The following is a 14,400-nucleotide window of genomic DNA, read 5'->3' as shown; positions in this document are numbered from 1 at the left end:
TAAAGCAGAGCCTGCAGCTAAGGATGGACGAATGGAGGCAACGGAGCAAGATACTCCTGGATCAAATATACACCGTGGACCCGTACTATGTACAGAGCAACGAGAATCGGCCGATCAATCAAGTATCGTACGCGGACATCGCAGCTGGTCGTACCAGTCCGAGTTCCAGGGGTTCGAGCCCATTCAGAAACCCCCGGGACGAAACGACCCCTCTGTCCATTCAGGTGTTGAGACCGACCGCCCAATTATCCATCCAGAAACCGGTCGTTCCACCCGATAGTTCACCGTCTCGTGTCGTTAGCGGCAAAGAAGAAGAGGCGAAGGTGGTCGAAGAACCGGAGGAGCCGAGAGAACCTGAAGCGAAAGCAACGCAGCACGTGTCCAAGATAGACTCCGTCGAGACTACGCCTAAATACAGAGCCCAATCTAGAAAAGCGACCTTCGTTAGAAGAGAAGCCGAAGCGGTTAAAGAATCAACAACCGTGGAGAACGTTGAATCTCCTAGGTTGACGAAGAGAGAACCGATGTCACTGAAGAACACCTTGGCACCCAAGGAAGAGAGGAGGGGTAGATCGGCAAGTCCCATATGGATGCCTGGTTCGACTTCCTACGCGGATATTCTTCGTGGAAGCAGACAGACTTCCAGAAGTCCTTCGGTCGAGATCGGCCGGGGTGCTAGATCCATCTCCAAGGACAATCCACCTGATGTGTCTAGCTCGGAAGGTGAACAGGAGAAGGTTGACCTGAAAGTTCCTACGGTTGAAGTTGAAGAACGTACCGAGGAGATTGTTGAAGAGCAACCGAGTCAGATAGTAGAGATTTATCAAGAGGCTGAAGTTGCTGAAGTGCAAACTGCTGAGAAAGTTTCTGAAACGAAAACCAGCTGGGCTGATGAAGCTATGGAAGACTATGTCATGTTGAATGAAGCTGGTTATGAAAACGTGGCAAGACCTCAGCCAGTACCAGAGATGTATAATTATATTCATCCACCTATACCGGAACTGGTGGGTTACATAGGCTCTCAGATCGCGTATCCGGTTAGTTCCTACGTCTACATGCCGGCTGCGCCTCAGCAAATCGCTATGCCTCATTATCCTGAAAGTCAGATAGCCTTTCCGCCGGAACACTACGTGGCGCAGCCTAGTTACGTACCGGAAACGGAGATCTATCAGCAGAATCAGTTCCAGAAACAACAACCGAGGCAACATCATTCATCCAAGTTTAAGAATCCAACGAAATCTCCGATAACGGTGCAGAATGTTGAAGAGAAGTGTCAGGCACCACCTGGTTTGGAAGTGCAACCGGTTGTCCAACCGGAAGCTGTCGAACCTGAAAAGCCAGTGGAGCAGGAACAACCTGTGTCGTCTTCAGACGCGATTAAGCAGAAGAATGCAGGTTCCAGTGAGAGTAAAACCTTTTCCTATGCTCAGATCTTGTCTCAGGGACTTAGTACTCGACCACCTGTTACTAGTTCCGTTTCTTCACCAACGAGTTCGGTGCTGAGACAGGTGAAAGAACGATCTGGTTCCCCAGCAACCTCGACATCCTCGGTGCACGAGCACAGTCCTCCTCAGGATGTGAGACAGACGAGAGAGTCTTCGGTAACTAAACAGGAAACGAGACAGGAAGAGTGGGACACCACGAAGAAACGGGAAGGAAGGAAGACTCATCAGGATGCGCCTAAATCGAGGATTCCTGAGAAGAGAGCTCGAAGGACACCTGAGAAATCTCAAGAAAAGTCTCAGAAAGAGAAGAAAGGTACAGTGGAGCAGAGGAAGGAAGCACCCGAAGTGAAGAGCAGAGAAACTTCTATAGATATTTCAGTTAGTTCTGAAAAGAGTGAAGCTGAAATTAATAAAAAGGAGAAACGAGGCGATGTTGGTCAGGAAAAGCAGGCATTTGTTGAAAAGGAGAAAGAAAGGGAGAAATCAGAAGAGAAACAAATAGGCAAATCTCAGGAGAAGAAACGAAAGACGAAGAAGAAGAAGATGGAGAAAACGGTGGATGATGAGATTGAGAAAGCTTTGAAGGAAATTGAAGACATGGATAAGCAGAAGAAGAATCAGAGAGACAAATCGAAAGAACAGATTAAGGCTAAAGATACCAGTCAGGAAAAAGCTAAAGAAGAAAGTGAAAAGAAGAATGCGAAGAGCAGCGAGAAGAAGAAGCAGAGTAAACAGAAGGTTGAGGCGAAGGGTAAGGATAAGTCAGTGATTGCTGAAACTTCGATGACTCAGTCTACCATTAAGGAACAGATTAAATCGAAGGACGATGCTAAAGAAAGCAAAGACAAAGATTCTGAGAAGAGGAATGTTAAAGACGACGTCAAGGTGAAAGGAAAAGAAACAAAAGGGGAAGTTCGAAAGGTTGAGCCTGAAAATATTGACACAACTAAGCCTGAAGTAAAAATAGAACCAACGAGTGAAATTTCAGGGAAGAAGGTTGAGGTGAAAGAAGAAAAGAAAGAGCCTTCGTCGAAGAAGAAACAGAAAGGTAAAGCTAAAGATGCGAAGGTTGAAAATGATGCGGAACAAATTAAAAAATCTGTAGCTGTTGAGAAAGAACAAGTAACTAAAATGGAAGCTTCTAAAAATGCTAGAAATCTACAAGAAAAGAAACAAGATGAGTCGAGGAAAGTGGATGAAATAATTGAAACTAAACTTGAATCGAAGGATAAATCTAGTGAACCAATAATACCGAAGGAACAAAATAAACCTAAAGAAAATGCGAAAGGTAAGGGTAAAAAGAAAGAGCAGATACCTAAGAAACCCACACAAGAGAAGGATTCTGAAGAGAAATCAGATGTAATGAAAGATAACAAAGCAGAAGAAATAAAATCAGACTCTGATGTAAAAATACAAAGAGACAATAAAGGCAAGAAAGCAACAGGGAAAGTAGAGAGAAGAAAGAGCGATGAAATGAAAAAAGGTCAGAAGAAAGATGAAGTGAAATCTGAAGTTGAATCGAAAACAGACATTGAAGAAGAACAAAAGGCTGCAATGAGTGCATTAGATCGTGCAATAGAATCCGGGGTAGACATTAGATCCAGAGAATCAAGTGTATCGATAAAATCAGAGGTACCAACCCCGGAGAAGGTAAAAAAAGAAGAACTTGCAATCAAGAAATCAGTAAAGGAAGACACTAAGAAACTCATTGAGTCGGAGAAACACACTAAAGCAAAAGATAAAAAGAAGGTGAAGAAAGAAGCTGATGCTGGTCTGAAAACAACTTCTGAAACAGAAAGAGTTCTTAAAGAAAATGTAGATAAGATTGAGGAGAAATCAATAATTGAAGAAAAGAGTGTTAGCGAACAAGTTGTTGTAGAAGAAATAAAGAAGGAAAGTTTGGTACAAGAGAAGGAACAGCCAGAGAAAAAGAAGAAGAAACATAAGAAATCCAAATCACCGATGAAAGGAAAGAAAGAAGAAAGTTTGAAACCTTCCTTATCACTAGAAGAAAAAGAAGAATTAAAGGAAAGAGATGAAATAGAAGCATTAATGCTTGAATTGCAAGAAAAGTGTGAAGTTAAACAAATATCTATAAGTGAAGAAAAAATCGAAAGCAAATCCACAGAAAATATCGTTAAAACTGATAAGATTGATCAAGACGAAAGTTCAAAAGAATTAAAAGAATACAGTGAAGATAAAGTATCTTCTATTAAAGTCATTGACAATGATTCTGTTACTGTCCCTGAAGTTCCATTGCCAGAAACATCCCCAAAACCAGAAACAGATGAACCAACTCCTACACCACCAAAATTGAAGAAACCAGGTAAATCAAAAGAGAAAATTACCGAAAATATTCCTCCAACCAGCATCACTGAACCCAAAGAGGAACCTAAAGCCAGTCAACCAGGTACACCAAAGATGGAGAAGAAGAAGAAAAAGAAACAAGAACACAAAAACATAACTGAAGAAAAGACAGTTACCACAAGTGTAGATCAGAAAGCTGACATCCAAACCGAACTAATTAAAAATGAACCCCAGGAATTAATAATCAAAGAAACTATTAAAAAAGATGAAATACCATCATCGTTGAAAATTGAAGCTCCAGCAGCTGAGGCTAAAACGGATGCCGATGAAACTTCTAATGACTTAAAAGTTCATGACGAAAAATCAAATAAAGAAGAAACGAATGAAGTCCAGACTTCAGATCCAATTTCACCAGTCGATTCAACAACAGGCAAAGCATTGATCATCGAAAAGACGATCACAACAGTGACGACGACGACCAGCATCCCCGGCTCTGTGGAAGTGAAACCACCCGATGTGAAATCCGTGAAATCCGTAGAGATCTTAGAAAGCATCCCCTTACCCAAGATCGTAGGCTCCAAACCCACCGAACTAATCACCCTGCGTCCCGAAACAGTAGAGGCTAGCCTAACAACCAGATATGCTAGGGTTGCCGATGATTCAGCCATTGGTATTCCTTCGAAAGAATCGTTAGACACTTTAGGAGAGAAGTCGAATTACGCGATCTATATCGACAGTTTGACTGGTAATGACGAGCCAATTCTGTTTGGTAGCGTTCAGGATAGGAGGAGAGGTCGTTCTGGGACTCCTTTGTCGCCTAGATCTGTAGGAAGCGTAAAGGACGAACAGGATTCTGATGCTTTAGAGAAGGAGCAGGGATATGATTTAGAAGTTACACAAAATGTTAATGCCGAAGAGTGTAGGGAATTTAAATCTGGACATCCGGAGATATTGATGTTGAAGTGGGAGGGTGGAATAGGAGGAGAAAAGGGGGACAAAAGTGAAAAAGTGGAAGAGAACGTTAGGGAAGATAAATCGAGTTCTATTGTTGAGGAGTCAATTAGGGAAGAAGTAAAGAAAACAGAAGTATCTAAAGTTGACGATAAAGTATCTATTATTGATGATCAAACAAAACTTTCAGAAATTACAATGGACGATTCTAAACATAAAAAGGAAGAAATTGTGCCCATTACTAAGGAATTAGTTAAGGAAGAAGTGAAGAAAATAAAGGTAATTGAAGCTGAAAATGAAGTATCCATTGTTAGCGATCAAATAGAACTTCCAGAAGTTAAAACACATGATTCTAAACCAAAAATCAAGGATGTTATTTCCTATTATTACACAGACCTAATTAAACCGTATTGGATTAATTATCACAATTACATGGAAGCTGAAAATGGTTTCTATAAAAGTTTCAAAGTAATGAAGGTGGAGGAAGAAAATGTACCTCCTTCTCCACCTCCAGAATCCACAAGGATTGAGAAAATTGTTCAGGAATCGGTTATGAAGAAGCCTGAGGAGGAGCAGGAAGAAGATATAGAAGAATCAGATGCTGAATTTAGGAAACGTGCTTTGATTACTGAATCTGTTAAATATCCTGTTTGTACGTTCTATGAATTGGAAAGTGAATGGGTAATGTCTAAGCAGAGGAAAGATAAAGAGGTTGTATCTACTTCTTCTGAAGAATCTAATACCAATAGTGTTATTGAAATCAAGAAAGAGGCTTTAGAGGTGCAACCAGAAGAAAGGGAACCTTTGAAGTCAGTAACCTCTGATGCTGAAGCAATTCCGAAAATAGAAAAAAGTGTCGATAGATATACAGTTAAAATTACTGAGGAACCTACAGACGCAGCTTTGAAAGATCAATCAATAGAGAAACTCGAAGTCACAGAAGTCAAAGAAGTCAAAGAAGTTAAATATGTCGAAGAAGTCAAGGAGGCTATTATTGATGATAAAGCAGTAACTGAATATAAAGAACCTAACGTGTTATCTACTACCATTAAATCTGATGATGTGAATAAAAGACCTGAGACAGCAAAAGCAGAGAAAGAAATTGAAAAGAAGAAACCAGACGCTCAGAAGAAACAGAAAAAGATGGTTGAAGAAAAGTTAAAAGTGGAAGCAGAAAAACATAAACAACCTGAAGTCCCTATTGAAGAAGCTATTAAAGTAGAGCAACCATCACGAAAAGTTGAAGAAGAAACAAAATCTATAACTGAATTACCTGAAGCAGAAAAAGTTAAAGAAGAAAAACAACCTGAAACAAAGAAAGAAGAAATGATTGAAAGTACAAGTATAATTGAACAGGAGTTAGAAAAGAAGTCTGCTTCTGAAAAAACAAAATCTTCCATCGAGTCGAAGAAAAAGGATGACGTTAAAACACCAACGAAAGAAGAAAAGCCTTCACTACAAGAGAATATTACCTTAATCGAAACAACAACAACAGAGAAATTAATGACTGGTAAAGTAAGTGAAAATAAACCACCAGAAATTGTGTTGAAAGAAGAGAAGGATAAACCTATGGACAAGTCTAAGAAGGAAGATGCAAAAGTGTCAGCAAAATCAGGAAAGCAGAAGCAGCCGAAAGAAAAAGCTGATGGCAAAATAAAATCAATACCAGAAAAGGAAGCAAAGAAGCAAGATAAACAAGAAACTAGTTCACCAGAAGCAATGAAGAAACGAGAAGAAAAATCAAAGAAAGAAAACGAAGTTCCAGAATCAATACCTAAAGAAACTGTAGTTGAAATTTCTGCAGGAGAAGACAAAAAAGAAGAAAGTCAACCTGAAATGAAAGACGTCCCTAAAGAAGAAAGTCAGTCACCAGTTTGTACCAAATCTTGGGCATCTGTGGTTGGTATGAAAAGTGCCACTGATATTACTGTCCCTGAAGAAAGTCAACAAGTTATAACATCCCAGGAATCATTGATGGAAGCTCTGAAAGTTGAAAAGGTGGAACAGATAGTTGAAGTTGCAGCTGAAGAACCTCAAAGTCTACCAACACAGCAGAAACCAACGAGACAACAAAAGAAGAAAGATGCGAAACAAGAAAAGGGGGACATTGAATTAAAACCTTCTGTTCCTGTAGCAGAAATTGATAAAGAAAAGTCCAAAATCGAGAAACCCGAGGAATCTTCAGAAGAAATCAATAAAATTACTTCTGAAGAACCTCAGAGTCCACAAACACAACAGAAACCAGCGAAACAAAAGAAGAAAGATACGAAGCAGGAGTCATTGATGCAGGCTCTAACAGTTGGAAAAGTGGAGCAGGTGGTTGAAATTGCAGCTGAGGAATCTCAAAGTGCATCAACACCACAGAAACCAACGAGACAACAAAAGAAGAAAGATGCAAAACAAGAAAAGGGGGACATTGAATTAAAACCTTCTGTTCCTGTAGCAGAAATTGATAAAGAAAAGTCGAAAACCGAGAAACCTGAGGAATCTTTAGAAGAAATCAATAAAATTACTTCTGAAGAACCTCAGAGTCCACAAGCACAACAGAAACCAACGAAACAAAAGAAAAAAGATAAAAAGCAAGAGAAAAGCAACATAGAATTGAAAGCTTCTGAAACTGAAATTGATAAAAAAGAATCGAAAATTGACAAATTTGAAGAATCAACAGAACTGACAACAAAAGAATGCAACAAATCATATGCTCAGGTTGCAGCTGCTGCTCGAAGAACCCCTCCTCAAGAAGATATCATTCTAATGCAACCAATTCCTCTGAAATATGACCAGATTATAGACGAAGTACCTGAAGACAAGAAAATTACTGAAATAGAAGAAGTAACACCTACTACAAAGTTAATAAGTGCACAAGAAATAGAAGAACCTTCTAAATCTGAAGAAAGTTCAGTAACAGATTTTAAAATTGATGAAAAAGACATGTTCAAAGTGGAATCAACCTCCTGGGTAGAAGAAATCGAGAAAGAAGCTCTAGAAGTCGAAGACAACATAGATTCTTCAACTTCGAACCTAATAGAAATTGTTACTCCTGAAACGATGAAAGATTCATGGGCTTCCATAGTGGGCAAGCACGTAGAATTCATGGAACCTGTTCCAGCACCCTCTCCCGAAAAGATTGTGGTGAAGGAAGAGCAAGATTCGCCTCCGCACGTACAGATTCACGTCGAAGAAGCTCCAGAACCGGTCCCAATCGAAAAAGTTGTTCAAGTTGACGAACAAGGGTTCATAGAGTTCGTGAATCGACGAGAACTACGATCCAGAAGATCCAGATCTAGATCTAGGAGTATTAGAAGAGAAGATACAACTTCGAAACACGTTACTGATAAGACAAGTTCTGATGAAGAACAAAAGAAGACACAGAAAGTTGAAGAGCAAAAGAAAAGTAAAGAACAGAAGGATAAATCTAAAAAAGAGAAGAATAAGGGTAAAACAGGTGATGTAAATGCTGATCAAGGTAAAGAAAAAGAGAATGACAATGCAATGGTAAGTGAGGTCGATGAAAAAGAAGAGAAAATGGAACAGTTGAGTGATCAGAAGGTTCAGAAACAGCCAGAGAAGAAAGATCATTCAAAGAATAAAGGTAAACCAAAAAGAGATACGACTCAAGAAACCAAAAAAGTTGAAGAAAAGGATCAGTTGAAGGAGGAGAAGCAAGAAGCACAACCTGAAAAACCTGAGATTCTAGAAGATAAACCAGTTGATGTAGATGAGAAGAAAAATATCGAAGAACCAAAAACAGAAGTGAAAGAACAACCTACCAGTACTTCCAAGAGAAATAAAAAATCCAAGAAAGGGAAGCACGATAAGGCACAAAATAAGGAAGAACATGAAAGCAAAGAACAAGTGAAGCAAATGGATACAACGAAGACACAAAAAGAAGACCCAGAACAGCTAAAGATTGAAGAAATTAAAGAAGAACCAACACCAATTGCAAAACCTGAATCAACATCAAAATCAGCAAAACGTAAAGAAAAATCCAAAGATAGAAAAATGGAAAATTTAACAAAAGCAATAGAAACCCCAGTTGAAGAGAAGAAAGTGTTTGAATCTGAAGTCGAAGAAGAAGTAAAAACTGATATGCAACAGGAACACGTAAGTAAGGAAAAACCTGACGTTGCTGATTCTGGAGTAGATGTTACAAAAGAAAAGTTTCAGGTGCCAGTGATTGAAGAAAAAGATAAAGTAACAGAAAAACCTGAAGAAGAGTCCACTGTGCCTTCCAAGATACCTGTTGAAGAAAAGGTTGCAGATAATAAAGTACAAATGAAAGAAGATAAGGAAGAAGAAGAAGAGGAAGTGAAATCCAAACTTTCATATCGAGAAAGAAGGAAACGAAAGAAGAAGGAAAAATCACGCGCAGACAAACAAAAGAATGAAGAAATAGAAACAGATGCTTCAGAAACTACTAAAAAAGATGAAACAGATGTAAAACCTGTAAAATTGGAAGAAGAAAAATTAACACTGGCCCCTGAATCAAACCAAGAGAAAGAAATAAAGGAAAATAGCAAAGAAACTAAGAAACCAGTTATAAAAGTTGCTGAAGTAATTGTCGACGAGATAAAACTTGCACCTGAAACGATGCCTAAAGTAATACCTAAAGAAAAAACAGGAGAAGTGCCAAAATTGATTGAAGAAACCCAAGACCCATCGAAATTAACTGAAGAAATATTAAAAACGTTGACAGATACAGTGAAGAAATATGTAAGTGAGGAAGAACCTGCTCCTGATCCTAAAGAGAAGTCGAAACGTAAAAATAAGCAGACAAAGAAGGGTAAACGCGAAGAACAGGAATCAGCAAAGGTTACAGATGAAGAAGTTAATTTATCGCAGGATAAAAATATTCCTGTTGTAATGGCTGACGAGATTTCAAAAGATACTGCTCAAGAAAAAGTTGTATCTGAATCACAGAAGATAGAGGTTCCTGAAAAACAGGAAGTTGTGGTTGAAAGAAGCGATGAAGTAATGAAGGAAGATACTAAAGTTCTGGATACTTCAGCAACTACAATTACACAAGAAGTTGATCTTGATATTCAGACCACCACAGAAAACAAGGAAGACCTAGTTAAAGTCTCAAAGAAAATTGAAGAAACTCCTGAAGTTCTTCCTGAAGAAGAAAAGGTTTCTCAGCAAGTTGAAGCAATTCCTAAAATTCTTCCTGAAGAAGAGAAGGTTTCTCATAAAGTTGAAGAAACTCCTGAAATTCTTCCTAAAGAAGAGAAGGTTTCCCAGCAAATTGAAAGCACTCCTGAAATTCTTCCTGAAGAAAAGAAGGTTTCTCAGCCAGTTGAAGGCACTCTTAAAGTTCTTTCTGAAGAAGAGAAGGTTTCTCAACCAGTTGAAAGCACTCCTAAAGTTCTTCCTGAAGAAGAGAAGGTTTCTCAGCAAGTTGGAAGCACTCCTGAAATTCTTCCTGAAGAAGAGGTTTCTCATAAAATTAAAAGCACTCCTGAAATTCTTCCTGAAGAAGCGAAGGTTTCTCATAAAATTGAAGAAACTCATGAAATTCAGCCTGTAAAAGAAAAGATACTACAGCAACCTGAAGAACCCCCTAAACCTTCACCTGCAAAAGAGGAAATATCACAGAAAATTGAAGAAACTCCTAAATCTGTACCTGCAGAAGAAATAGAAGAAATCGAACCATCGATTGTAAAAGAATTAGAAGACATGATCCAAGACACTGATCAAATCCCTCAAGCAAATATAGCCATAGAATCGTTATTAGACGAACTTGAAGCACCGATCGTGATTGATTCCTTTGATTCCCAGTTAGAAACTGAAGAAGAATTCGAGAAGTGCATATCGAGTGAGCCAGAAATAAAGACAGCTGATATCGTGATCGAACCAGCGAAACCCAAGGTACAATTCTATATAGCAGACGAGATTTTGGTTTTAAGTCCCGAGAAAAAGAAACCAGTCCAGACCCCATTGATCTTGCAAACTCTATCAGAAATCAATGGCTCTATCAACAAATCGAAGTTCCTTTCCCTTGACAGCGGTTTCTGGCCAGACAAACACCCTTATCACGAAGCTGAACGTTATCTCTTCGAGAACTTAGCTAATTACACGAAGCAAAAACCTTCCAGCGAGGTGAATCGCGATTCAAATGACCCCGACAACTTCGATGGGGATCACGATGGTAGTTTAAACGATCGTGGAGGAAACGGCGGTCCCACGAACCCGTACTTCATGGGTGGACCCCATACCGAACGTTTGATCGCTGATCTCCCTGGAGGTATAGGTAGCTGGAGCGATTATAGTACTTACTTGTCGAGCGAAAACGAGCAGAGAACAGATTTTCTTCAGGAAAATGTCGAGAATCCAACGTCAGATCTTACTCTTCACGAATCTCTTTCTGAATTATCCTCTATACATTTCGAAGATCAACAGTCCGCTTCCAAACGGGACGAATTTTCTTTGGAGTATCCTCCATCTGAAATAACGTTAGAAAATTCCAAGGAGCTGAGATTTCAACTGGTACCCCATCGCGAAACGTCCATTTCAGACGAACAACCTCCAACCATCGAGTCCACCTCGTTCCATCGACAACTAGAACCCATTGATTCCGAACCGTACGATTCAATCGTTCCGTCAAGCAACCCTATCCTCACTCCAGAACCCATAGAACATTTAGGTAGAGAAAGAGCATCGATGCAGCGGCACACTCCGAATGCGGAGGCGGAGAAAGAGACGGTGGTAGCTGAAGATGAGGCTGAAAAGAGGATACAAGGGATCAAGGTGCGATCACGTCTCAAGCAGGGCTCGAGCTTGAACGAGTTCAATTTATCCAGCTGTTGTTTTGTACAGATTTGCGTGTATGTGTACCACACGCTCGCGGGCGGATGTGTGTGTGTGCGCGCGTGTGCTTGGTATACTCGGCTGCAACGATTTCTTTTGATTAAGGGGAAAGGTAGAGGGAGGAGCCATCCACCATGGATCTTTAATTTTGAGGGAGAGCTTAGATCCTGTGGAGGATCTAGAGCTATGTCTATACTGTATAACGTAAAAAAGATAATTAGTGAGACATTTTTCCCCCTACACTTCCCCTCAACCAAAAGAAGCCTTCGTTGCACGAGACTGTACAATGTTTTTCTTATCTGTAACCGTTTTCTCTTTTTTTATTTGTTTCTTCTTGTTTTTTTCTGTCGATTTTCTTTAACAATATCACCATTTTTCTCGTCCTCTGTACTTGGAGCGTATCTTTTCTATCTCTCTCGCTGATTATTTTGCTGCCACTCGCTGTTTACAGCTTAAATTATCGCTAATCGCTGTTGCTTTCCTATCCTTTCTCATCCGCATGGTAGAATGTAAGAAATGCTCGAGCATAACGTTACTTGATTTTCGGCTTGCGTTGCGGCCTGAAATTTTCAATTTTCGAAAGTATTTTATTAGTATCGAATGAAGTTACGTTGAAGTGTTCGGTCGACAAAATTCCTGTACAAAATTCACTCTATATATTTTTGTTTCTATTAAGTCCTATTTTGTGACAGCATCCCAGAGATACTTGAAAAATTCACACAACTTTTGAACCACCCTATAGCTGCTGAACATTCTTATCAAACACTGTGTTCTTTATTCTACCTGCATGACGATACGTGCAGATATTCAAAACCATGAAACGTGCAGCTCCTTTGTGTTATCTGTGTCTTTTTGTATAGTTCTTCATTCGTTAAAGATTCAATTAGTCCCCTGAAGGCCCCGCCTGAAGCTAATCTATTAACATGATTGATTTGAAGCTCCTGATCCGCACGACATATTTTTCAAGACACTGTTCGTTCAATCAAGTGTCGACGTTCATTTAACCGGTTGCTATGTTACAGGACATCATACAGGAGCGTCTGATGGTTTTACAGCTGAGTCTATCGAACCTGAAAGGAACTCATTTGCCACGAGATAGCATAGATTCCATGCTGTCTGCACTCACGGTGAGATTTGACACGTGACAAACTAAGAATTCCTTATATTTTTCAATAGAATATGTTTGTACATTTTCATGATTCAGAGGCTGAAAATAAATTGTTCATTTGTTGAGAGGTTATCGAAATTCATTTCAGAATTTGCTGATCGAGCTTCGTGGTTACGAGGAAGAAACAAGACAATTAGAGGAGGAACTACATAAAATTCCAGCTGATTCTGAAGCACAAAGGCTTCTGTCCAATTTAGAGGAGGTTCAAACAAAAATTACCACGCTTTTGACCCAAGCTGAACAAGGAAAAGCGACTTTAGAAGGTGCACGTGGACAACAGGTGCAACGTGGTCATGACATTCATGCTTATAAACAATTTTTGGACGAAACCGATGCCTGGCTGAAGAACATTGTTGCGAGCATGAAGGAAGAGCAACCCCTTACTACGAACAAGGTGCGTTTAGATTGGAAAATTTTCAGAAATTTGATTTTTCAAACTTTCTACTCCATAATTGATTTTAGTATTTGAAATTTCTAAAACTTGACCGTCCAAAATTTCCAACTTAGCAATTTTCAAATTCTTATGAATCTAATATCTAAAGAAACATTAACATGCCATTAATTTAACAAAAATGAGCCTAGAGCTGGCGCCAGTGTCGTAATCCCTCGATTTAGAATGCCTGTGTTTCTGGTTTATTTTTAAATAAAGTCACCGAAATAGTGAGAGAGAAAGAGAAAGAGAGAAAGATCCACGTATATGTGTCTGTACGAACAGGCTTTGCAGGACGAGTTAAGCAGTCACGCGCAACGGGTATCGGAGCTTGAATCATTGCCAGAAATCAGCACGCTGGCAAAGGTCCTGAAGAATGCTCTGTTGGAGGTGATGTCTCGTCTGCAGCAAAGGCAGCAGGTATCCAACGTTTTCCAATGCTCAGGGGCTTTCGCAAACTTCGCTGGTGTTCGCGCAACAGTCTCGTGAACTGCACGATCTTCGAAACAAAATACGTGAAAAAAGAAACAGAAAAGAAAAGCTCAGAGTCAGTAAAGAAAACGACCATATACCTATAGAGATTCTTTTTTTTAAGACATTAATTACATTTCTAGTCGATTTCTAATCATTCTACGGGAAGGGGGGATAAAAGGGAAAATTATTCAATCTCTTGCTGAAGTAAGAGACGTTGAAGAATAATGCTGATGTACACAGTATGTATATAAAAAAAGGAATAATATATATACTGCCTGTATTTTGTATTATAGGGAAAAGGGAGCAGGGTGATCATTAGATAACAGTGTTGGGCATCGATTGATTAAAATTTATAGTTTGATGAAATTAGTCGTTAGTCGCTAATTGCAATTATTAATAATTGATTTAATTAAAATTTGATTATTTGATGTAGATTTTTTATTAATTTTATTATTTCTTGTACAGTGTATTCAGATATTAATTTTACAAACGAATTAAATATTTAATTGTTAATTGAATTATAATATTGCCCAACACTGTTAGTAGAGCATGTAATCGTTCTTAATTTCATTCGCTGCTTCGACGTAGTAATTTATGTTTGTAACGCCATACTTCATTTTGCACGTTAATGGGTCAATTAAGGTTCAACGGTGAATAGAATAGAATTATGTACACTTCATATATATATTTTTTTTTTCTCTTTATTTTGCACCATGGTTCATCTTGTTAATTTTCCATCAGGCTTTAACGATCACACGCAACACTATTCGTTACATTCATCGCACAATCACAATTCCGTTCTCATGTTTCATACGTGT

At 39.0% G+C, this 14,400-nt stretch overlaps 1 protein-coding gene across 3 annotated transcripts in view; it reads left to right on the top strand.

Moving 5' to 3' along the window:
* Positions 1–14,279, top strand: part of Msp300 (Muscle-specific protein 300 kDa) — a 62,915-nt gene extending 48,636 nt beyond the window's left edge. Inside the window, exons 38-41 of one of the 3 annotated variants that reach the window (XM_076692952.1) lie at positions 6–11,450; positions 12,533–12,637; positions 12,767–13,072; positions 13,403–14,279. In XM_076692952.1, the coding sequence (XP_076549067.1) occupies positions 6–11,450; positions 12,533–12,637; positions 12,767–13,072; positions 13,403–13,597 (12,051 nt within the window). In that variant the 3' untranslated portion in view covers positions 13,598–14,279. Of the gene's footprint in view, positions 1–5; positions 11,451–12,532; positions 12,638–12,766; positions 13,073–13,393 lie in introns of those variants that run through there. The other 2 variants (XM_076692951.1, XR_013063610.1) reach the window with 2 other exon arrangements.
* The last annotated feature ends 121 nt before the right edge of the window (positions 14,280–14,400 follow it).

Source organism: Osmia lignaria, chromosome 16, assembly GCF_051020975.1.
Source record: "Osmia lignaria lignaria isolate PbOS001 chromosome 16, iyOsmLign1, whole genome shotgun sequence".
Taxonomy (NCBI): Eukaryota; Metazoa; Arthropoda; class Insecta; order Hymenoptera; family Megachilidae; genus Osmia; species Osmia lignaria.
The sequence above is the reverse complement of the archived record's forward strand: the minus strand, read 5'-3'. Positions and strand labels throughout refer to the sequence as shown.